The sequence below is a fragment of the Apis laboriosa genome, unplaced genomic scaffold (genome assembly GCF_014066325.1).
Source record: "Apis laboriosa isolate Shangri-la unplaced genomic scaffold, ASM1406632v1 scaffold204_cov149, whole genome shotgun sequence".
NCBI lineage: Eukaryota > Metazoa > Arthropoda > Insecta > Hymenoptera > Apidae > Apis > Apis laboriosa.
In genome coordinates this window covers 164,847-188,341 of record NW_025222299.1, presented here as the reverse complement: position 1 = coordinate 188,341, position 23,495 = coordinate 164,847, and the positions used below count along the sequence as shown (strand labels likewise).

Below are 23,495 nucleotides of genomic sequence, written 5' to 3'. Positions count from 1 at the left end.
ATATATATTTTTCAATATGATGACAGTTAAATTATCAAACTGATAATCGAATCGATGATATTCGATTTATTTGAACTAGAAGAGTATTATCGACACACAGTGTGATGCACGATATCGACGATTGAGCATAAGTTTATTAAAGAAATATTTAATACATCAATTTTGGATAGAATTTCGAAGTTTAACACGTGTTTATTTGTGAAAAATAAAAACCTCATTTTAATGTGTTCAAGTATTTTTATATTAAATATTAAAAAGTCAACATGAAGAAAATATATCACGTTAAAATGTTGTCAGCCACAAGAATTATCGGTATATGCAATATGGTAAGTAACGGTCGATTCGTCTATGAAATTTGTTTTCTCATGTAATATTGTAAAATAATCTATCAGATTATTACACGAATTTGTTTTTATCAATAACAAATTACAAATATTCAAAAATTTACAAGCAAAATTATTATTTAAAATGCATTTATTATTATTTTTAATACAATAGAAATATTCGAATAATTCAATAATTATTAGTTTGACAAATGGAAGGATACATTCTTGTAAAAGCAAGAAGTTTCGAAAATTTATTACAATTGCTATAATAATTAATAAAAATCTTTTTTTATTCATTCAATTTTATTGGTATTTAGTATAATTTTTGGACAGTTTTATATTTTTAATATTTTTCTAGATAATATTGGGATTTACAACGAGCTTGTTTTCGATAAAATACATATCATCAAAAACGGAAATTGACTTTTATATCTTCATTCAATACTTGAATCCATTTGGTTCAATTTGGTTGCATCTTTTTATTACGTCCAATTCAAGTGAGTTTTAAAATAAATATATTATATTTTTTTTTAACAAATGTTGTGATTAATTAAAAAATAAAAATTTTAGCAAACATATCTATCTTCCCCATGTATATATATTTTTTCTTCGCAACATTGTTTTCCATAGCCAATGTGTATCTGATAATAGCACCATATTTTGTAAGTATATATAAAAAAATATTAGTTATATCATAAATTTCAATATATTCAAAATAATATCAATGCATAATTGTGAATCAATTCAGAAAATGAATCAATTGTAGATTTTTATATCTAAGAAACATATTTTCATTTTTTATAAACGATTTGCTTAAACTTACCAACTTACCATGAATTAATAAATTATTATTTTTTATGTATGTTCATAGAGGAAATCTACGTATACTATTCCCTGGCTAATCATACAAACAATAAGTATAATAAATCAAAGTATATCATTCATTCTTTCCTTTGTGCAAAATTTATCGCGAACAGAACCACCATTTTTTATTTATTCAGAAATTTGGTTTTTTCCAATGTCAGGTTTATATCTTAGTAAGTATATTAAAATTATCGAATTGTAATTAAATTATAATTACAAATTTGTTTTTTAAATATAAGCTAAATCAAATAACGAATGAAATTTATGTTCGATCTAGTATTTTCTATATATTCATGGTCTACTGTGAATGATATTCGGAAAAAATGGATAAAAGAGCAATCTAATCATCGTAGATTCTTCACACTCAATAACACAAATGACATCAATGATGAAAGTTAATAATGATTACGGACAAAACTGGCCATCATTTCCTTCTGCTTCTTGGAGAAATATGGAGAAACTCGATTATATGTAAGCTACAATATAATCAAATTATTTAAATAAATTATTTATGTATCATAAGTTAAGCATCTCTAATAATAATCTATTTATTTATAACGTTTTGATTAGATGGATTGAGATTTGATTTTCTGATTAACGAAACTCGAATTTGAATCTGTCTACATGTATATAAGGTCTTGAAATTTTCAAAATTTGAAACTTTCGAAAAATATATATAGTCTTTTATAGTCTTATTTTATATATATTTATAGTCTTTTCATGAAGTTTTCTCTTCTCTGAATTTGTTAGATTCGTAGTTCGCCAATAATAACAATAATCATGTTTTTAATTTACAAAAAATGGAAGACCTCTCGATCACAAAAAGTTAATAAAAAATTTCCAAGTTCGAATATCATAATTCATTCATAAGTCATTCATTATATCTTATAAAATTATCACTTTCGCGATACATTATAACACGTTGCCAATCCATAATAACTTGTTCTATAATAAAAAAAATTCGTATGATCATCACTCTTTTTTATCATCTTCTTAGAAAGATCTTCGTTACCGGAGAAGATTCGATTCTTAAATCCGCATAATAACCATTGATCTGTCGCTAGTAGACTAATGGAATATGTAATAATGTGCTCAGAATAGGCAAAGTACCAGAATACGATGAATCTCGGGTCCCGTTACGAGGAAAATGTATAATAATGCGGGTAAACCGATAAATCAGGCCAGGGATGCGACTAATAGAGTGTATCAAATGCGCCCACGACGGAGCGTGGCTGCATAGAAAATATGAGAAATGGCCACGTTTTACGTCGAAATACTTTTAAACTTCCGGGATTTGAATCGCGCGTAAGCATATTCCCTATATAGGGACCGGCGTCTCCTAGATGGAAGTCGATTTGTCCGAAAATGGTCGGAACTTTTCGCGAAACTCCTGAGAATAATGATCGAGGGTACAATGGCTGATGGAAAAAGCCCCTTCCCACGATTTATTTGGGGCGTTTCATTTCATCCTAGCCGATCATTTGCGTTCGTCTAAAGCATCAATGGACGTGATTTTTACAATTTTCCATCGTGCAAATTTCTCTCAAATTCATGATAATTATATGTGAACATAACGTGTACAGATAGATTGATATTTATGTAACTGCATATACGTATCTTTATAGAGAAGAGATAATGAGTAATGAGATTTGAGTATTAAAGAGAATTTTATTTTGTAATCAGTGTATTTTAAAAATTTTTTTTTTTTTTTGCATATTAGAGATACCAATTTTTGCATAAATATTAACACTTTATGTAATATATTAATCATAATACATAATACATAAGTTTATCTATAATATGATATTATACATTGAAATTTATCTTTTAGAAATTGGAAAAAACTTTTCGTTCAACGACTGCAAGCATGAAGGACACACACGGTGGGGTACGCGACGTGGTTGGTTGGCGGTGCTTTTAAAAAGAACTGAGCGAGCCAATTTGTAAGCTGTCGCAAACTTTTAAAACACTAGTTGACAGCCGAGTCCACCCCCTCGCAACTTGTGCACCCTCCTCGACACTCGTCCAACCATCCAGAAGGAATCCAACCACCATTCGACGTCTCTCTCTCGTTCTTAGACCGGGCGTACCAGCGAAACTCACCCCTCCGTGTCGTGGAAGCCGATGGATTGTAAAATAAAACTAACTTGGCTCTTTCGTGGATCGAGAACGGAGTACCGTCGAAATCTTATTCCCTCGGGTCTCTTTTATTTTCGTGTACCCCTTTTTTTTCACCAATCACTGGTCCAATCGGGAAAAAGAAACTCTCCGTAAAGAGAGTAGATACGTACTTCTTAAGGGTAATTATTCGAATTCAAGTTTAAATCGTTCGAAAGAATTATTTTTCCTATATTTCGTAATTTTTTTTTTTTTTTTCTTAACAATCGAATGAAAGAATGATGCTTATTCGAAGGATGAGCAGATATTTATCGAATATTTAATTCGAAAAGAGATAGTTTTTCACGCGCGTACCGTTCACTTTATTTTTCTCGATATCTTCGCACAAGTTGAAATACTTTTACGAGTATCCAAGGGTTAAGGAGAAGGGTAGTCACACGCATGACGTACATAAAGGGTGGCGGAGATGTAATTAATCTTCTTGTATGACACTTTGGCTGGTTACGGGGCAAAGCTTGCCAGAAGCCAGAACACAACATCCCACTTAAGCTCGACGCCTAGAAAACAATTAATACGAAATTGATTAATAATTATTGCGTCCCAGTTTCGATACTCGTGGCATGGTCTCTAGACTCGCTAGTCATCTAATCGCCAAAAAAATAAATTCTTTCATCAATGTTAAGTTATTCGAACTCGTGCAGTGATACCTTTCCTCCGATCAGTTATCCATAAGGATAATTTTTAATTCGAAAATTATCATTCATCATTACGAACGTTATTTTACTTTGACATAATTATTGAAAAGAAAACACTAATCGATAAATGTTTGTTTCAATTTTTAATAAATTTTTCAAATTTTTTGCAGCTGTTTCCCTGTGATTTGATATTAAAATATCAAGGAACAAATTTATCATTGTTCCCTTAATCAAAAGTTAGTTTAGACACAAGAGAGATGTTGCATTTTTATTCCACGAATCTTACACGATTTAACATTTTTTAGATGTGAAATCACCTGAAGAACTGTCAAAAATGGACCTATCTCCCCTTAGCCGAGATCCACAGATTCCATTCGATATTTTGGCAAATAGAGGCAGTGGTGAGTCGAATCTTTAAACCGTCTGAGGGGGCCGGTACGGAGTGGTCGGTACGAGGAACGGTTCCACTCCTTTTGTGACATTTATTTGTTCGCCGCCAAAAACGGACAGTCGATTTGGCATTACTTTTCCAGACAGACAGATTTTATTGATCTGCCGCTGTTCGTGCTCTGCTCCCGAACGAGAGTTGGAAAGAGCGAGAGGGCAAAAAGAGGAGCGGAACAGGAGCGAAAGAGAGGATGATAGAACGGCGGAACTGAACGCCCCATAAAGCTAACCAATGCTAATACTTCGCATCTCCGCAGTGGCGTCCTTTCGCGATCGCGTACCTCGTGCTATCGCTCGTTTAATCGGACAGTTTGGAAAATACGATTCGACGCCGCTGCCCTGGACCGGAATCGGCAATAAACGCGTAACCGAGCCTAATTCGTAATGTTGGCTCAGTCATTGTGGCCCATTGTGAACTCTCTTCCCCTGTTATTCAGGGGCTACGAGTATAATGGTGGGGTTATCACAGGAAACTGGCAAGTAACGACAGTAAGAGGCATGAACTCTTCCGAATATATTTATTCTCTTTTGATTTAATATATCTTGTTTTTATATAAAAGATTCGAATTAATATTTAATAGATCTTTTATGGATGTATTCTTATTTTTGTCGAGAATGAATTAAAAGATTCTTAAAAGAGAGGTAAATTATTTTCGAGTTATTTTAATTATTAAATCGATTATTTTAATTAATAAAAATTTTACAAATTTCGATCGATTTACTTGAAATAATTTTTCTTTTTTCCTTTCTCTTTCAGAAGTTCAGGAGCATGAATCAATGAATATTATTCGGGAAACGAACAAAGGCGGGAAATCGCATTCTTTTCGAATTTCTTTGCATCGAAACGGGGGCGGCACGTGCTCGTCCTTTTTTCCCTTTTCTGAAAGATGGATGGACAACGGGGAGCGGCGGAAATAAATTTGTGAACACGATGGACGACGTAGCACAATAACTGCGTTTAATACTACATTAAACACGATACAGAGAGAGAGAATCTACCCCGCGACCACCGTGACCAAGTTTCTTGGACAATACACGATGGCTGTATTAGTGGACGAGGGATGAAAATTTATACGCACGTGATCACGGAGTTCGCGTGTAAACATCTTTGCGCTTTTCTCATACATTTTTATCTCTGAAATTCACATCATATAAATCAGTAAAGGTAAAGAATGAAATTAATAAAAAAAGATCTGGTAATCCATTTAAAAAACAAATCTAATTTAAATTTTCTCAACGTGCATCTTCGAACAGCCCTCAAGAATCTTCTCCTCGAATCAATTTCCCTGTAATTTCCCTGGGACGCACACCCTGCTGCTGTCGTTCACAAAGTGATCCAAGATCGATCTTCGTAGAAAACGTTAGATCGATGAGCAGGAAAAAGAGAACGAGGGGTACGGTGTCCGGTTATCTGGTCGGTCGATTCAAAGTGGCGGAAGCGAGCGAGAGGGATGGTGGGCGGAAGGAGCCGGTTTTTCGAGAATGGCTGCTGTAGGTGTCGAAGGGACACGGGGCTCGAACGAGGCCGCAATTAGGCGGCCCCGGGGTCGACGTGCAACGACGAGGTCGGGCATTATGCAAAGCAGATTTTAAATTTAGATGTGGCCCACCGTGCCCACACGCCTCTCACTCTCTCTCTCTCTCTCTCTCTCTCTACACGCACACACACCCCCGCGATACGCAGAGCCCCGACTGCACAAGGAACTGTGCACACGGACAGTGGAGGACACGCGAGCGTGTTGTGCTCGACAAATTAGCGCGTTTTAAATCCAATCTAAGCCGAAAGGGGAAGGGAATCGTTATGGATGGCGGCGGAGGGGGCAGCTCCGAGGGATACTCGGCGAGCTGTTTTGCATTTCTGGCTCGCGCGCGCGCGCCCAACATTTGAGGTGTAAAATATTAAATCCAGGCGCCTCCGCCATATCGCCTACGTCCTCGAAAGAGACGGAGGAGGAGGAGGAGGAGGAGGAGGAGGAGGAGGAGGCGGATGGAAACGGTGCGCGGATAGGGGTGCAGGATGTGCGGAGGAGGGGAGGGGGAGGGGGAGAGGGGGGGGGTCGAGAAGGGGTCCGTTGCTAGATGGGGGAGAGGATATGGCGAGGGTGGCTCTGCGGCGCGCACTCAGCGAGTTTACATTTAAATGTAAAAGTGCCGAGTGCTGCTAGGCGAAAGCTGCTGTTTTGCATTCGAAAGCTCATGATTGCCTCTGAGCTTTGCTTTTGACGTCGAGCGTTTCTCGCAACCGACGGACGGCGAGAGGCCGCTAGTCGAAGCTGCGCGGAGAATTCCGCCGCGTTTCGAACAGATGGAACGAGCTCAGAGCTTCCGGAAAAATTCCGCACAAACGGAATCGACGATTATCCCGAAACCGGTCCTGCTCTCGGAACGAGTGCACCAATTAATCAACCCCGGTTGTCACACTCCTCGCGCGGCCATCAACCATACCCAAAGTCCTCTCTGATTGTCATTAATATATTAATCGGATGCTCGTTAAGCGCGAAATATAATCGTGTCGCGCCAGTCAACGAGTTAAATGGATCGACGGTTAATTAACAACGGCCATCTAGCTACGCCCGTCACAAGGAAATTCGATGAATTTTCGGACATTTCTCTAATCTCCAACGCGTTGCCTATTTTTTTTCTTTTCTTTTTTTTTTTTTTTTCTATAAAATTTCTCCATGATTTTAACCGTCTTCTCGAGTTTCAGGTTTTAGATTTTCGTCAATCAACGAGTTAAATGGACGAAGATTAATTAACGACGATCATCCAGCTATCATCCAGCACGAAATTTCTCCATGATTTTAACCATCTTCTTCATTTTCAGGATACGTCAAGATTTTCGTCAATCAATTAAATGGACGAAGATTAATTAACGACGATCATCCAGCACGAAAATTCGAATGAACTTTTATGAACGTATATGTTGCGTTCTACGAAATTTCGTTATATTTTCAATCTTTTAATTATTTTCTAAAATTATTATAGAAAGGTAAGCGAAGATTTTCGCCGAAGGTGCATGTTACGTTACACATGTGCCGATGAAATTTCACCCATACACACAAGCACGATTTATTTCCAGGTTCTAATCAATTCTCGGAACGAAACGACAGACACACGAGGTTACGAGCTAACCCGCTGTTATTCTTCTAATATGTATGTTTCTTATGTGCGCCGGTAAAAGGGCTTCGTGCAATTTCCTATGATAGATCGAGTCCCGCGGACAAGTTCCATTACGGCCAGCCTCTGAATTATTGAACTGGCAATTCCCTGGCGACACGCGGGACACCCTGCATCAAAGTGTCAACGGGCTCATTAAGTCTCCAAATCAGGTGAACTAACGCGTTAACTGTTCTACCCTTGAACTCTCTGATAAACGGATTGATTAAGTTTTTGTTTCAAAGAAAGGAAAAAAAAAAAAAATAGTAAGTAATTATCGATAAGCATTTTTTTTAATACAAAACAATTCAAGTCATTCTATAAAGTTTCATCATTTTCTTTTACTAATATTATATTTTTAAAAAATTAGTATGAGCTTTTTAAAAGGAATTTTAATACATGTGTCGAGAAATGAAGCGATAGGATATCAGATTTCATCGATATAAGGAACGTTTCAAGATTGGAGTGTATTGGGTTTATATTGAGTTTTATAACGGGGAATTAATAATATTCAAAACCGTATGAAATGGTTTTATATCGAATAATCAAGGTGTAACGTTACACGAAACTAGGTTTGCTCGATTCTTTTTAAGTTTCATCTTACGAATCAGGAGCATTTGCATTCCGGCCGATAAAAAGCAGAAGATCACCGATAAAGATTAAATCTATTTGTAATCCCTTGAAACAGGACCTGTTACTGCAAACTGCGGTATCTTTGCGCGCGATCACCGACACGGAGAGAAAACGAGAGAGAATGGCCCTCTCGATTGGTATCTGAAAATCGCCCTTCTACTCCATATGCTGGGTTAATAAGAACCCTAATAACGGGTACCACCCCATCGATACATAGGGACTGTCACTAAATATTTTTCTTCCTCAACGGTCGCTTTGGGAATTCGGCCGTGTCGATGCTCTAATACATATGTCGTCCACGCAGTTTCGTGAAACATTGATCCATCTCTTGCAAATTTTATTCCCTCCCCCCCGTTTCTCGAGAAGAGAAATTTTTCACGAATTAGATAATTGACGTACAGAACGAAGAACAGTAGAATTCCATTTATGTGAATTGTATCTAATTGGTAGAGATGTCTGTCCACGATTCCATCCACGATTTTTCGTTCAATTTGTAAGATTTCACGAGATATTATTATAAAATTGCAAATTAATTTTGCAAATATGATAATTACGTAAATATTTCAATTTTATTGAATTAATTCTTTGCTCATCGTGTGTGTCCATAAGTTAAATTAATTCTCAGCTAAAGTTCAAATACCTGTAAATATAATTCCCACCGATTAAATTCGTGACAAGTCAATTTTATTTGCTGCGAAATATCCATTTCAAATCTTTGAAAAAAGGGGTGTAATCGAAGCGTGTGACGGAATGCGACAATGAAATTCAAGTTTCAGTACGGGAAGGACTTAGGCAAATATTTTTTTATTAATTCGTCTCGCTTGGAAATGCAAATGGGCCAATCACGCGTCCGGAAGGCTGGAGCGGGCGACGCTTACTCGAGTAATTTATTCGTAAGGGCGTTAAAGTTTCATAAGTCGTGCACATAAAATGCACTCGAGAGTGGAAGAGCAAGGGTGTATCTAGGCGTTCCCTCCCCTCCCGTTCCACTCTATACTGGCGCGGCAGAAAATTATGCAGATGGCGGAGAAAAGCTTTGATAAACACGACAGTCTCTGATCGTTATGCAGATCCGCGCCACTGTAAAATGGCGGCAATCTCTCCCTCTCACTCACGGCTATATCCACCCCCTCACCCTCTCTCTCTCTCTCTCTCTTTCTCTCTCTCCTCTTCCGATCCTCCCTAGCTCGCTGGACCCAGGGGTATTTCAGTTTCTCACCCTCTCTACCAACCGTCTCACCCCTCTCTCAAACCTTTTCCTCCTCTACTCCTCTTTCTCCCCTTTTTATCCTTCCTCCTCCTGCGCTCTGCCCTCTTTTTCTCTCTCCTTTCTCTTTCTCTCTCTCCTCTCTCTCTCTCTCTTTCTCTCTTCTTTCTCTTCCGCCTCCGCCACGGTTCGCTCCTGATTTTCACACCCCGGCCACGGCATTACCAGCCCAAGTCGAGGGTGGAAATACGCGCCCTCCTGCTTGTTTCCGTAACGCGTCTGCGCCGGCTTGTACCACCCGACCGTGTGTATATACATGCACTGCAATTTCATTGGAAGATCGTGCTGCCACTTGAAGACACAAGCGAGCGGCCAGCTTCGCGTATCACTCGCGCCATCAACCATTCACCTCCTGTTCTCGAGTCCTCTTCTTCGAGACAAATCCTCTGGATAATCAGTCAAGACACCAAACTTAAAGGGGAAACGTACAATACTCACAATAACTTGCATATTTTTGTTAATCAATTTTTGGGAATAATGAAAGCGATTCATAGTTCAGGATAGGATATTAATTATAACCCTTTGTTACTGTATATTAGTTATTAGAGTGAGAATGTTTATCCAAAATGAAATCCTTATTCTTGTTTTATAAATATTATAATATGTATTATTAAATGTAATATGTATAATTAAACGCGCATTTTTGTAAATTTACATTTTGCATAAATGCATAAACATCACGAAGAGATTTCCATTCGATTCGAAATTTAATAAAAGTAATCTTTTTCAGGATCTATTTTTCAAAACGTGTATATATATATATCATCACGAGGACACGATTGAAATTCTATTCTGTTCGAATATGGATCGAATAGAATACGACACTTGGGCAACGATGAACGAATGTTTCATTAGAGGAGGACGAGATCCGCTGACGTCATCAAGTCACAATGAGAACCTCGCCGGTAACGCAATTACCGTTGAAACACAGAGGGTAGCGGAGGTGTCGGGGCAACCCCTCCGTGACGCTTGTCGAAAATTCATTTTGCCGCGCGTTTAAAATTTTCATCGGTCCTCTAATTTTCGCCGTCATCGGAACTGATCGCATTTACCGAATAATTTCCCCGCCTCCCCCGCTTCCTCTCACCTCGCTCTCGTAATTGCTCGCGCGAGGGGAGGGGGGTTTACGATTCCACGGGAACGCGAGCAACGTATCGTTTCTCATACATTGCCATCTTTTCTCTCTCTCTCTCTCTCTCTCTCTTTTTCTTTTCTCAACCACTCGGCTGTCTCTCCGAACGATGTTTTATTCATGCACATCGGGCATCGAAAGTGTTGCCGGAGTCGGCGTTTAAGTACACCGCAAACCGCCTTTCCTTGAAACCATAGAATACTTTAACGCCTCGGCTAATTGGCCGGATACGTGTTACGAATGAAAGTTTCGAGCTGGAAGCCTCGATTGCGTATCATTTCGACCCCTCTCCCCCTTTCGCGAGGAATAATATTCATTTGATTTATATTAGGATAATTGTGTCGTAAGTGATTGTTGGCAAAAAGATGCATTCGATCGTGCGTTAGAAAGTAGAATAACATTTTTAAAAAGAAGAAAAACTTTTTCTAAAAATCTACAGATTTCGAATATGATATATTGCTGATGGCATTTAATTGTTTCAATTTCTATTTTGTATCACGCTTTCTTTCTTTCTTTCTTTCTTTGTACTTATTATATCCATTTGTATCCAGTTAGTTGAATTCATTTCAATTTGAAAATTTTGCAATGAATATTTCTTTATATTCTTCTTCTTTTTATCTATTTTCGTATAAGAAAATTATTGTTTTACAACTATCCACCACGAAAACTCTTGGATTAAAACGCGGAATAATGTTGCGTCTAGACGATCGGTTTTTCGGATTGGAAGCGATTAGCATCCGATCGATTTTGGAGGAGCGGCGGACCAGTTTTTCGCTCGTAGTTTGTTTCACTTTCTCACTATGCATAATGCATGAGAGCAGTTTAAATTCTGCCCGCGTGGCAAACAAATCGTTGCCTTCGATAATATTCTCAAAAATACGTCTATATATATATATATATACGATTTTAACGATCGCGAGGAAACGATGATAGTGTCGTTCTCGAAGAAATCGGTGGAGGGATTTTTATTTTTTTGCAAGTGATTCGATCGATGATTCGCGCGACCCTCTTTCCAAGGCGGGCCTCTCGATTAAAGGACAGTTACAGAGTCGTGTGATTAAGACGAGGTGGATATCGTGTGGTCTCGATTGGTCGCCATATCACGAATGCTCGGGGCGTGGTTCGGTTACCGAGCCACTCTCGGCCAACCGTTCTCTCCTTTCAATTATTATTTAATTAAGCTAATTGGCGGGATGGGTCGAAGCCAGCCGCGATTTGCTAGCCGCTCAAGAGGAGTTCTGGGATCGTTAAGTCGACGTAAACTGTTCGTGGAATTCGAACGAATCGTAGGTACCGTTTCGTACGTGAGCAGAATCGCGAAATCGGCTAAACTGCAAATTATCTGTAATGATTATTGCAAAGATCGGATCTTTTCTTTTTTTTTCTTTCTGCTTGGAACTTTTTCTTCCTCCTCCTCCTCTTCTTCTTTTTATTGTCTTCGTTCTGCGAGGAATCGATATGACGTAATGGGAAACTGGAAACGATTAGCATAATAGTCGATGAAACGATGAACGGAAGATAGCGTAGTAAAATATATTGCAAGTGGGTTTGAATTATGTGTAATGAGTTCTTCGAATATTTTTTACAACTCGCAATTGTTGCGTTAAAATAATTTCGTTTTTATTTATTTTTTTTTTTTCTTAATTCTTATTATCGTAGAAGCAAAATAATAGTCATCAATCTGATTTCTTTCATTTTTGAAGCGTTATCCATTTAAATTATATTATTATACTAAATGAAATAAGTAATAGTCCCATATGATATTTTGAAATATTCGAAAAATCCGAAGCCTTAATATTTTATATTATCGTTGTTAGCATAGATAAATCACATTAACCCTAACTTAAGAAAAGATAAAAGATGTCAAGTATTATAACATATCTTTGAAAATGAAAAAATACACTAGATATTTTAATTTGTATAAAATTTATAATGAAATTTACAAAGGTAGATATATGTTTACATCATTTCCTTGTTTTTTTTTAGCTACAGAAAACGAAAATGGACATCGCAACAACAAAAGTAATCCTCCTCTATCGGATCTAAGTAGCCATCTCATCGAATGCAACCCCAGCAATGCACGAACATTGAATTATTGAATATCTGCAACATATTGACCTATATATATATATACATACAAAATTTATTACCAATTGATATCGAATTACTAACAAATCTAAATTTTTTTTTAGATAAATACACAATAAATAACAACTTTCATGAAGGAGGAACATTCCTTAAGAACGAAGCCATCAATGATTCTACTATAAGTATAATCGATTCATCAATCTTTTACATCAATATCGAACATTAATCAGGCAAAGTAAGGAAACTTCTATGTTTATCATCAGATAAATATTACACTTGACTTACCACCATCTACGTAATGATAATCTTTCTCAATTTCTAAATTCGACAAGGGGGGGTAAGAGTAACGACAGACTCGTATCTAAAAACAAGGTTCATCTTGGTTTCCCCGTTTCTCCTCCTCCTCCGTGTACGAGCGGCAGAAAATTTTGCAAAATTATGCAGTCCAACATAACGTGCCATTTCGGGGCGGGAGGGGAGTATCGCGCGAGTACACATCGGGACACGTGAGCATAAATTGGCTGGACGCAAAATTGGCCTGACAGTTTAACTATGACAAAAGCACAATAGAATGCGCCGTTTCCTGAACGCAGCATGCGGCTGTAATTTCTCTGTCTGTCCATCCGTCTCTCCATCCTCGGCTCTCTCACTCCCCTTCCCTCACCCCTCTCTCTTTCTCGCTTAACGATCTCTCTCTCTCTCTATCTCTCTCTCTCTCTCTCACCGCGTTCCTCCCCTCCCCCATGTTTTCCATCTTCGTCGCCCACTTTTTCGCCGCCTATTTCCATCCCCGACCGTTTTCAAATGGCGGATATCGCGGACAGTTTAATATCGTGTCGCCGTCACGAACGCTTGTTAGCGGATGATACTTTGATCCGATAGAAAATAGACTGGAAACTTGGCTCGTTACGAGACACGAAATTAAGCTTGTTTATATTCTCTATAGAGAAGGATTTTTTTTTTTTTTTTTATTCCTTTTTCGAATGGGTTTCGTTCCCAGTGATTTCGTCGGTTGTTTGAAAATTTCTCTTTTTTTTAATTTTTTGACTTTACGATTTTTTTAATCTAACGGAAAATAGTAGAAACTTGATTTATTACGAGTTATTAAAATTTTAATTTTAATTTCAGGTGGAATCTTTTCCTTTTATGTTGAATATCAGTTTAAGTATTTTTGAAAAGTATTTGATGAAATTGATCTCGATATCGATCTTAGCATAGCATTTTAAATAATAATAAATAATATCCTAAAGGGGGATCCTTAATCAATTCATCTTCCCGACGAAATCTTGGAAATTAACGATGCAAACGGCGTTGTGTTAATTCCACGGAATAGGAACTCTGACATTCTAAAAAAAAATCGTGTTTGATGACGGTTGTTACCATGACACGTCCTTTCTCGCGATCGTGAATAACAAGGAACCAACCACTTCTACGTATAAAATTAACGATCCGTCTCATCGATTAAGCCACCGTGAACGCTTCCTCGAAATTGTTAACCATTCTACGCGAGTCTCTGAAAACGACAACGTCCAGCATTCTCTCAAAATTAATTCAGACTGTGAACGAGAAACAAACGATCCCAAAACTACTATCCCTACAACTAACTCTAAATCGTCCAAATAAGGCAAAAAAAAAAGGTAAAATTTGAGTAAAATTACATTACAAAAAAAGGAAACTAAAACTGAAAAAAAGTTAAATCGTCATAGGTTGAAGAAGAAGCACTGTGCCGTTTCCTCGTCCACTAGGTAAAAAGGACGAATTTTCCACGGAGGGGGCCTGGTCTCGTTCTAAGTGGTCGTCGTTTGATGACGGTTATTACCATGATGCGCTGTTTCCTGCGACCGTGAGTATCTTCCACCCACACGTCGACAAGGAACGGCTTTGGCCGCCGTTTCCTTGTGTGGGTGCGGGTGCATGCACACGAGGAAAACAACGTAGACCGGCACGTAACCACCGATTCCGTGCACACAGACTTCGAGGTCCGACCGATTCAACGGATGTTGGTTGAACACGAGCGAAACCCCTCTCTCTCTCTCTCTCTCTCTCTCACTCTTTCTCGTGATTTCGTCATTATATAATACGCTCGTTTACACACAACATTGTTGTCGCAAATATGTCATTAATGTCGGAAATCAGCGGCCCGTATTGTAACCGCCTTTGCGTGATGCGGTTTTCCAGATTTCGCTTTGACGAGTGTGCATCCACGGACGACAGTAGATTCTCCGCCCCACAGGAAGTCGCCAATACGTTTCTGTTAAACGAATCTTTGTCGTGAGGAACGAATTACACATCTCGGTACATACAGTATTTTTCTTAATTTGCGAATTTTTCCATGCAAGCAATTGACAAGGAATGACTGAATCATTTTTTTAATATGCTTGTCTTTCCTTCTTTATACTTATTTGCACACTTTTCCTTTTTCACAGATTGCGTTTATAGAATATCTTTGGACGAATATTCTTTCCATAAATATTGAAATAAACGAGAAGAACAATTTAATTTCCCTCCAGAGACCATTACAATTTAACGTTGAAAGGGTGAAAAAACTCGATGAAAGAAGGAAATCCTTTTAAATAAGGTAAACAGATATAATAGCAATAATGATAATAATAAATTTCTAATCAAAAAATGTTCGATCGATATAAGGAATAAGGATCACCTTTCGTCGATCCCTCTGTTATTTTCACCGATGGAAGGAGGCTCGTCGCCAAGGAACTGCCCTCTTTCTCGGTTCCTCCCCCCCCGCACCCCGGGGCTAATCATGTAACTCGATTGAAGAGAACGAGCGAGAGCGGGCCAATAAGAGGCTCCCTTTAATCGCGTTACTTCGTTACCCCGTCACTCGGTGCGGTGATATCAGCGGAATATCAATTGTAGTGATTAACCAAGACGGCCGTCGTGGCCTGAAACTTCGCCCTCCCTCCCCTCCTCGTTCCAGGGAGGGACAAAGAGAAGACGAGAGGATAACATCTTTTGTCAGTCAGTAAATTAACTCGGCGGAATATTCAAATCGCCAAGTCCGCTCGAGCGGAGATCTTCGAGGCATTTCAATCGCCCAAATCCAAAATCGAGAACAATCCCCGCAAAGATTGTTTTTCCACGTTTCTGTTTTAAGACGACATCGTTATTCTAACCTAAATTTCGTGCAAATTTTTCTTTTATACATATATATATAGTAAGATTTCTTTCTCAGTAGTATGATAATAATAATAAATTTCTAATCAAAGATTCGCAAGATATAAAGAAGGATCATCTTTCGTCGATCTCTCTGATATTTTCAGCGATGGATGGAAGTATGATGTAATTATAAATTTAAAAATTTAATTCAATTATGAATCGTCACTTAAAATTCACAATTTTGTTATTAATTAATCAGTTCACAAATTGTAAAGAGGAACAAATCTATGATCAATCGTGGATAGATACAAAAATTGGAAATATTCGTGAAAGAATCAGATCCTCGTTTCCCATTTCTGAGAATGATTAACGATTTGGCTGACGTCACGTGATTTCACCGATCGATTCGGAACTCGTGAAATTCGTTACCAATTAGCCGAACATGGTTGGCGAACGTAGGAAAAGACGGGGTTTACGAATTAGACACGGTGTCATGACCCGGTGAAATCTGTGTGCCCGAGGCCACATCATAATAATGCGAGGATCGGTGGGAGTGTTGGACACCGAGGGTGGCGTCGAGGCGAAAGAGTACTGTATCGACACAGCTGTCCAACGCACGGGAAACGTGCTCACCGCCATTGTGCCGGCCGGTGCACGGTCTAACCAACCGTAAACACCTAAAATCTAATTGACGAGATTCGATTTCGCGCCGACAATGGCCGGCCGCGACGGATTATCGCGTCTCCGGCCTTCTATACTTTCCAAAAATTACACAGGAATCGGGCGTATGAATTCGTCACGGGCCAAGGATCCGGCGAAATCCTTCGTCGAATCGCGTTAACGGCATTGCTTGCGTTCAGAGCACGTGCGACGAACCGTTAAGCCGATCATCGCGCGTTAAAATCTCGAATCTCTTGAAAATTGCGACTAAAATATGTGATGGGTGAAAAAAAAGAAAAAAAAAAGAAAGAAAGAAAAAAGGCTATTGTTGCCTACCGTGAGAGAGCACACGGTAAATTGATTTAAAAGATTTAGTTTCCAATTTATAGGGGTAGAGGTAGGTTGAAGTTCAATGCTATGGAAGATTCAAAGGATTCTTAAATTAAAGGTTCAATCATACATTAATTTAATTATTCGCGTAGAAAAGGATTATTTTTCAATTTACATGGAGTAGGTAAAGTTCAAGTAGAATTAAAATGAGTGAGGTAATTTAGAAATTGGTAAAGAAGAATGAAATTATTAAATACACATTTTTCTAATTGATTAAAGATTTATTTTTCAATTTATAGGAGCAGAAGTATAGGAGTTGAAGTTCAATGCTATGGAAGATTCAAGAAGTCTTAGAAAATTAAAAGTTCAATCTTATATTAATTTATTCGCGTGGAAAAAGATTATTTTTCAATTTACATGGAGTAGGTAAAGTTCAAGTAGAATTAGAATGCGTGAGGTAATTTAGAAGTTGGTAGAGAAGAATGAAATTATTAAATACACGTTTTTCTAATTGATTAAAGATTAATTTATAGGAGCAGAAGTATAGAAGTTGAAGTTCAATGCTATGGAAGATTCAAAGTCTTAAATTAAAGGTTCAATCATACATTAATTTATTCGCGTAGAAAAAGATTATTTTTCAATTTACATGGAATAGGTAAAGATCAAATAGAATTAGAATGCGTGAGATAATTTAGAAATTGGTAAAGAAGAATGAAATTATTAAATACACGTTTTTCTAATTGATTAAAGATTTATTTTTCAATTTATAGGAGCAGAAGTATAGGAGTTGAAGAATGCTATGGAAGATTCAAAGTCTTAAATTAAAGGTTCAATCATACATTAATTTATTCGCGTGGAAAAAGATTATTTTTCAATTTACATGGAGTAGGTAAAGTTCAAGTAGAATTAGAATGCGTGAGGTAATTTAGAAGTTGGTAGAGAAGAATGAAATTATTAAATACACATTTTTCTAATTGATTAAAGATTAATTTATAGGAGCAGAAGTATAGAAGTTGAAGTTCAATGCTATGGAAGATTCAAAGTCTTAAATTAAAGGTTCAATCATACATTAATTTATTCGCGTAGAAAAAGATTATTTTTCAATTTACATGGAGTAGGTAAAGTTCAAATAGAATTAAAACGAGTGAGGTAATTTAGAAGTATGTAGAGAAGAATGAAATTATTAAATACACGTTTTTCTGTTTAAGACTTATTAATATTTTCATATATTTCAGGTGGGAATTCTTCAACACTCTCTGAAACGTGTCCTTAATAAATCAAAAAGAACGCATGCTTTTCCACGGAATATCTTTAATTGTGATAAATCTTACTAATCCCTAAAGCACATAATTCCGAGAATGATCGCTTTTTGTTTTCGTATTTCCATCAAAATGCTTTTCTTCCCCAATCCGAATCCGAAGAGAGAGAGAGAGAGAGAAAGGGAAAGGATATTAGGCAGGGTGAATTATCGTAGAATCAAAATAATTCGATAGATGGGGTGCCGTGTAGTACGAGAGGGGTGGCCATTTCTGCACGTTGGGGCGCCAAAACATCCCCCTTTACTCGCTAAAATATTGTCAAACGATCGATCCTCCTTACCTTTCTCCTCTTTTAAAAAACAAACGTCCAAATCTTCATAATCATCCCATACGTGTTTACGTATTATTATTTTAACCCTTTCATTAAAACCGTGATCATTTATTTTAAAAAAATCCATTCAAATTCTCGCGAGGGAAAAACTTGCATCGAGAGTGGCAATACGACAATACTTTAACCGCCCATGTTCCATATCGTATTTATTCATTCGAGCTAATTTTTTGGGCGTGGAATCGCCTATTAGATTGTCGTGTTGTGCCTAAGGGCAGATTGACGCCGTGGCTTGGAAAAAAAAAAAAAAAAAAAAAAGAGAGAGAAAGTAATCGAGACAGCTGCCAGAACCATCGAATCATCATCTTTACAGTGATTTCCGCGTCGTTCGATTATTTTTAACGGCGATTCGCGGGATTTTGAAGGAAGGTTTCACGAGCGTGTACGTGACACGAGCGGGGATCGTATTTAAAATGCAGAAAGGCAAACGGTGGCGTGTCAAGAGCCCCCGTCAGGTGGCCGGTTTAAATAGCACAATGGCTCAATCCGGGGCGAAAATCCGCCGGGTAAATCTCCCATTCAAATGCGATCTCAATCCCCTGCATCAAATGGGATCTAAGTAGCTACTTAGTTGCACATTTGGCTTTGAAATTTTCGATACACCCCTGCTCCCTCGCCGACAAGAGCGTGCTAGAATTCCGCGATCCTATCTCCACGCGCTTTTGCGATAGAACCACCACCGTACCTGGACTTACGCGTCACGCTAATCCGTTTTCGAAATTCGCCCTTATGCCAACTATTATGTTACACGTTCTCGTACGAGATGTATCGAAACGAAAAAAATCTGCGATTCTTCGAGATCTAATTGTAAAATAGGGTTAAGATAATATAGAATTTATAGATATGTATATTTACAACAATTTGTATAATCTATCTGTAATTTTTACCACTGGATGTGTACAAGATTTTAAGAGTTTAAAATTGATACTTAAGAGTAAACTTAACACTCGATCATCCATTTGGTTAGAAAAAAAATTTAAAATTCTTTAGTGATGGTAAATTTAGAATTTTTGTCACGGATGTTGAGAAATTCTTCCCTTTCCTTCGAGAAAATTATTCTAAGCGCTCATCTTAATCTGGGACGGGAAGTTTGGCATAAAACTTGGCCTGAAAGGGGGATCGGATGTAACGTCACTAATTCAATCGGGATCAATTAGAGGAACGAAGTGTTTTCTATAAATTCACGAGGTTAACGAGATTCCAATTCGGTATATAATTACGAACGATCGGGCCGCAAGGGTCCCTCGGTTAGCCGATCCTCCACCGCGGACGGGAATAATTAGTTTTAATTGCCCCAGCGAAACTTATCCCTCCCCGTTGACGCATTAAGACCAAAGTTAGACGGGCCACAGGAGGTTTAGGTTTTGCGAAGCGTGAGCAGGTAAGGTATACACGTACTACGTGACACGGTTGGTAAACCCAAAGCTGGCTTTGTTAAGCTCGGATTCTGAGTGCCTTTGATACGTGTACTTGCACGCTAACTAACCAACCTAAGCTATCCACAGCGAGCTCGCTGTACGTACGAGAGGTGCGCGTGTGTTATATGCTTTTCTATATCGTCCCAGGCAGGGACGTGTAATTGTTGGTTCATTGATTTTATGATTTTTCAATTTTCTCCTATTTTTGAGAATTTTCTCGCGCCGATGTATTCCAATTCAACGATTACGAGTTAAAAAATCGCGTGGATATTTCTCGAAGAAAACAAGTTAATTGATCTTTCGTTCTTTAATTTTTTCATTAAAGAAGACGATAATCGGATCTTAATCGGTGAAGAGTAAAAAATGACGGTTCATTGGTTTGAATTATAGGACGATACGCGAAGAAATGAAATAACTCGTTGTCCCGAGCAAATTGGTTAAAATGTAGTCGTAGGAGCCCGTAGTGATTCGACGTCCCTGTCTCTTACCTATGTTACCCTCGACATCGTCTATACGAGTATGACCTACACGTGCGCGATACATTTCCAACTGGGAATTGAATTTCCTTGGTAATTTTAATGCCATTGTGGCTGAAGGGGTGGAGAGAGGCACCGAGACAGAGGGTAACAAACACAACCACAAAGTGTGCATCCCCTAACCACCTCGTAGACGCAAAATTTAGTTGGAGACGAATACGATATCCTTGCCATTCCCGCGTGGTTCTCCGCTCGAAATGATTCGAGCGTATGAAATTTAGACGTTCCTTTGCTGCTCGCAAATACGGCACAAACGAACGAAACATACGAATCATCATTTTAATGAATCGTTCTTTTTATACTAATTTAGTATGAATATTAAACATTTTTCGTATAAAATTACGCGAATAATAAGAGTGAAGAAAGAAGAGAAGATTGTGTATTATTTTTTAAGTGATTTTCGAAAGAAAAAAAAAAATAGTATCGAGAAATTTTATGCTTCCGCATAAAATGGAAATGATGGATTAATGGTGGTTTATTTTCAGTATTCTATTGAAATCCAAAAAGCCAAAAGATACGAAGTGATATAACCACTTAAGAAAGCTTTGACTAAAGTTCCAACAGAATCTGTGCTGCGAAGTAAAGCGGATTTTCTCACATTGAAGTGCTCCCTGTTATATCTTTATAAATGGAATCACTCGAGAGCGAGGAGGAAAACGACAGCCTTTATTGCTCGTAAGATTTAAAATATATTAATAATGATACCAAATACTCTTTTAGGAATTAATATTACTTATCTATGTACGTTTGAATAATTTGAATAAAAAAATAAAAAAATTTTCATATGGAGAAAATTACAAGAATTTATTAAAATAAATATAGATTAAATATGTCTTCAAGCAATATTGAAAATTGAATATAATTATTTATAATTCAAAAAAAAAAATTATTATTGTATTCTTAAAATTAAAATTTTGAAAATTTTATACCATACATGATATAGAAAATTCACTTTATCATGTAATGATAAGGTAGGAATTTGATATATAGTTGATAAAGTAGGAATTTGATATATAGTTGATAAAATAGGAATTTGATATAGAGTTGATAAAGTAGGAATTTGATATATAGTTGATAAAATAGGAATTTGATATATAGTTGATAAAGTAGGAATTTGATATATAGTTGATAAAGTAGGAATTCAATATACAGTTGATAAAAAAGTTTATCTTATAAGCAAATATCATTGATCATTAGCAAATAATAAATTTGATAATAAAATAGATAAAATTTAATAATTTATTTTTACAATTATTTTATTTTACATAAAATTACAAAATAATAAAAGAAAAGTTAATAATTTATAAATATTAACTAATTATTTTGATATTATTAGTTGATAAATTATCATACGAGAATATAACGTTCAATTTCTGAAATATCGATTTCGTAAAAAAATTGGAGTGTTTCTCATATTCTCTATATTATAATTTTAAAAATACTTAATCTTAATCTATTATTTCAACAATTAAAAATGTAAAAAAAAATTTTTTTACAAAACTAAATTCTAAAATATCATAAAATAGATAAAATTTTCTTATACATATTCTTATATATGAAACAAATAACTATAATAATTTGATGTTTATTTTGAATAAACTTATTTCTCTCTTTTTAGTTCCTAAAATAATAAAACATATAGCACAGGTTTTTATTTCATTTTTTTTTTAATTTAATTTTATATATGTATAATTATAATGTGCTAGATGGCATAAGACACATCTTTCTTAAGGTTGGTATTTTAAAATATGTTATACAAAATCTCACAAGATGTCACCTCTGTTCTGTTTCTTGTTTGTGACGTTATAACATCGATCATTTTTTGCACAATCGGTATTTCCGGAATTCTACAAATCTCTTCTGGTTGTATCATGAGAATATGCGAAAATAAATTACGCATTAAAAAATATATATTTAATAAATATATATTTTACTTTTATTAGACTTTTTAACTGCTCATAGAAATTGAATTTGAATTGTTAAAAATAAAAAGTTTTATTTAAAATATTGCATAAAAAATAAAGATAATAATAATAAAAGTAGGAAGAAATTATTTCAAATATATATATATATTTTATTCCAAATAAATTTCATTTTTTTAAAGATTCTATAATCTATATATCATCCGAGTTAAAGTTTTCAAAGTAATTCAAATAATGATCACATGTGGTGCACTGATCGCCATTGCGAATCGATGAGAGCGAGTCGAGCGTTGAATGAAGTGTAGCAAAGTTATTTCGCGTCCGATAAATCTCGACTCAGTCGACGGAGCTCTCGATTGTGCGTACATTGGCAATCGTGACCACTATCGATATCGGGGCCACGCACTGCCATCAGAGTATAGAAAGTGCTGCTACGGATGTTGAACAGGTGTCCCCACTTCGATACTCTAACCTCGGCGCTGCTTTCAGTGGCTCTGCAGTGTCGGATGTACACGTATGTGCGACGTACGGGATGTGCACCTGGAGGCGTTCTTGTTACTAGGTCATAAGAGGTGCGTATCAATGAAATTCGTGCTAATCAACCGTTGCTCGCAGAAAGTAGACACGTCTACAGTCACGGGAACAGACCGCGTGTGTGACATCGTACGCCGTCGTATTAAGTGCATTCGACGAGAAGTTTGACCGATTGTCCGCTGCTCGCACCTGGCGTCTCTCGCCAGTCTGATCCATCATCGTGTGTGCATTCCGCGTCCTGCTTTCCTTTCGTACTTTGCACGAGCAATCGTGCTTCGCGAACGTTTCGTGTTGACGTGTATAAGATTACAACAATCGCAAAACGTCCGGGTTTACAGTGACATATTGATATCTTGTTACGTGCCACGATGAATTCCACGTTGCTATTACTGTGGGTCTAATAACAGACTACTGTGGTGTGTAGAGCACGAATCCGACGGACATTCATAATTTTATGTTGTGCTCAAAACGAAACAACGTCGGGTGAACCAGAGGCTGACCAAACACCGAACGAAAGAACGCGCTCTAAAGCAGGATAAAACTGGGTAATGTCTTTTTAGCTCGTATCACGCGACCGCTACCCGACCATGTGGTGTTCCAACGTA

The 23,495-nt window shown here is 37.1% G+C and overlaps 2 protein-coding genes, 2 long non-coding RNA genes and 1 pseudogene across 10 annotated transcripts in view; 4 read left to right on the top strand and 1 right to left on the bottom strand.

Annotated features, from left to right (window-relative positions):
- Nucleotides 1-125: 125 nt before the first annotated feature.
- On the top strand, nt 126-12,950 carry LOC122712612. Of its 3 annotated transcripts, XM_043932392.1 has the most exons (12): nt 126-326; nt 685-823; nt 897-988; nt 1,198-1,363; nt 1,468-1,661; nt 3,022-3,490; nt 4,309-4,404; nt 4,537-4,939; nt 5,208-5,615; nt 7,275-7,439; nt 7,530-7,779; nt 12,625-12,950. In XM_043932392.1, exons 1-5 carry the CDS (start codon nt 264-266, stop codon nt 1,587-1,589), a joined length of 582 nt encoding a protein of 193 aa, XP_043788327.1. In that variant the 5' UTR covers nt 126-263; the 3' UTR covers nt 1,590-1,661; nt 3,022-3,490; nt 4,309-4,404; nt 4,537-4,939; nt 5,208-5,615; nt 7,275-7,439; nt 7,530-7,779; nt 12,625-12,950. The 3 variants fall into 3 exon arrangements, with proteins under 3 accessions (XP_043788327.1, XP_043788326.1, XP_043788325.1); XM_043932391.1 differs by having other exon boundaries at nt 3,022-4,404; XM_043932390.1 differs by having other exon boundaries at nt 3,022-4,939.
- A 922-nt stretch (nt 12,951-13,872) lies between these two features.
- Nucleotides 13,873-15,341, top strand: LOC122712672. The gene is made up of 3 exons (XR_006346382.1): nt 13,873-14,569; nt 14,905-15,021; nt 15,153-15,341. It is a non-coding gene; the product is annotated as an uncharacterized LOC122712672 (long non-coding RNA).
- Nucleotides 15,342-17,144: 1,803 nt separating this feature from the next.
- LOC122712671 lies at nt 17,145-18,212 on the top strand. The gene is made up of 4 exons (XR_006346381.1): nt 17,145-17,290; nt 17,604-17,753; nt 17,830-17,982; nt 18,069-18,212. It is a non-coding gene; the product is annotated as an uncharacterized LOC122712671 (long non-coding RNA).
- Nucleotides 18,213-22,767: 4,555 nt separating this feature from the next.
- LOC122712734 lies at nt 22,768-23,109 on the bottom strand (annotated as a pseudogene).
- LOC122712732 (polypeptide N-acetylgalactosaminyltransferase 5) overlaps nt 22,794-23,495 on the top strand; it is a 28,012-nt gene continuing 27,310 nt past the window's right edge. For 3 of the 5 annotated variants that reach the window (XM_043932579.1, XM_043932574.1, XM_043932573.1), the window contains exon 1: nt 22,935-23,435. The gene's annotated coding sequence lies outside the window, so the exon portion shown is untranslated. The other 2 variants (XM_043932575.1, XM_043932580.1) reach the window with 2 other exon arrangements.

Coding starts and splice junctions, on each gene's coding strand:
- LOC122712612 (XM_043932392.1), top strand. CDS start 264: ATGAAGAAAATATATCACGTTAAAATGTTGTCAGCCACAAGAATTATC. Junction 327..684: donor TTATCGGTATATGCAATATG/GTAAGTAACGGT, acceptor ATATTTTTCTAG/ATAATATTGGGATTTACAAC. Junction 824..896: donor TTTTATTACGTCCAATTCAA/GTGAGTTTTAAA, acceptor TAAAAATTTTAG/CAAACATATCTATCTTCCCC.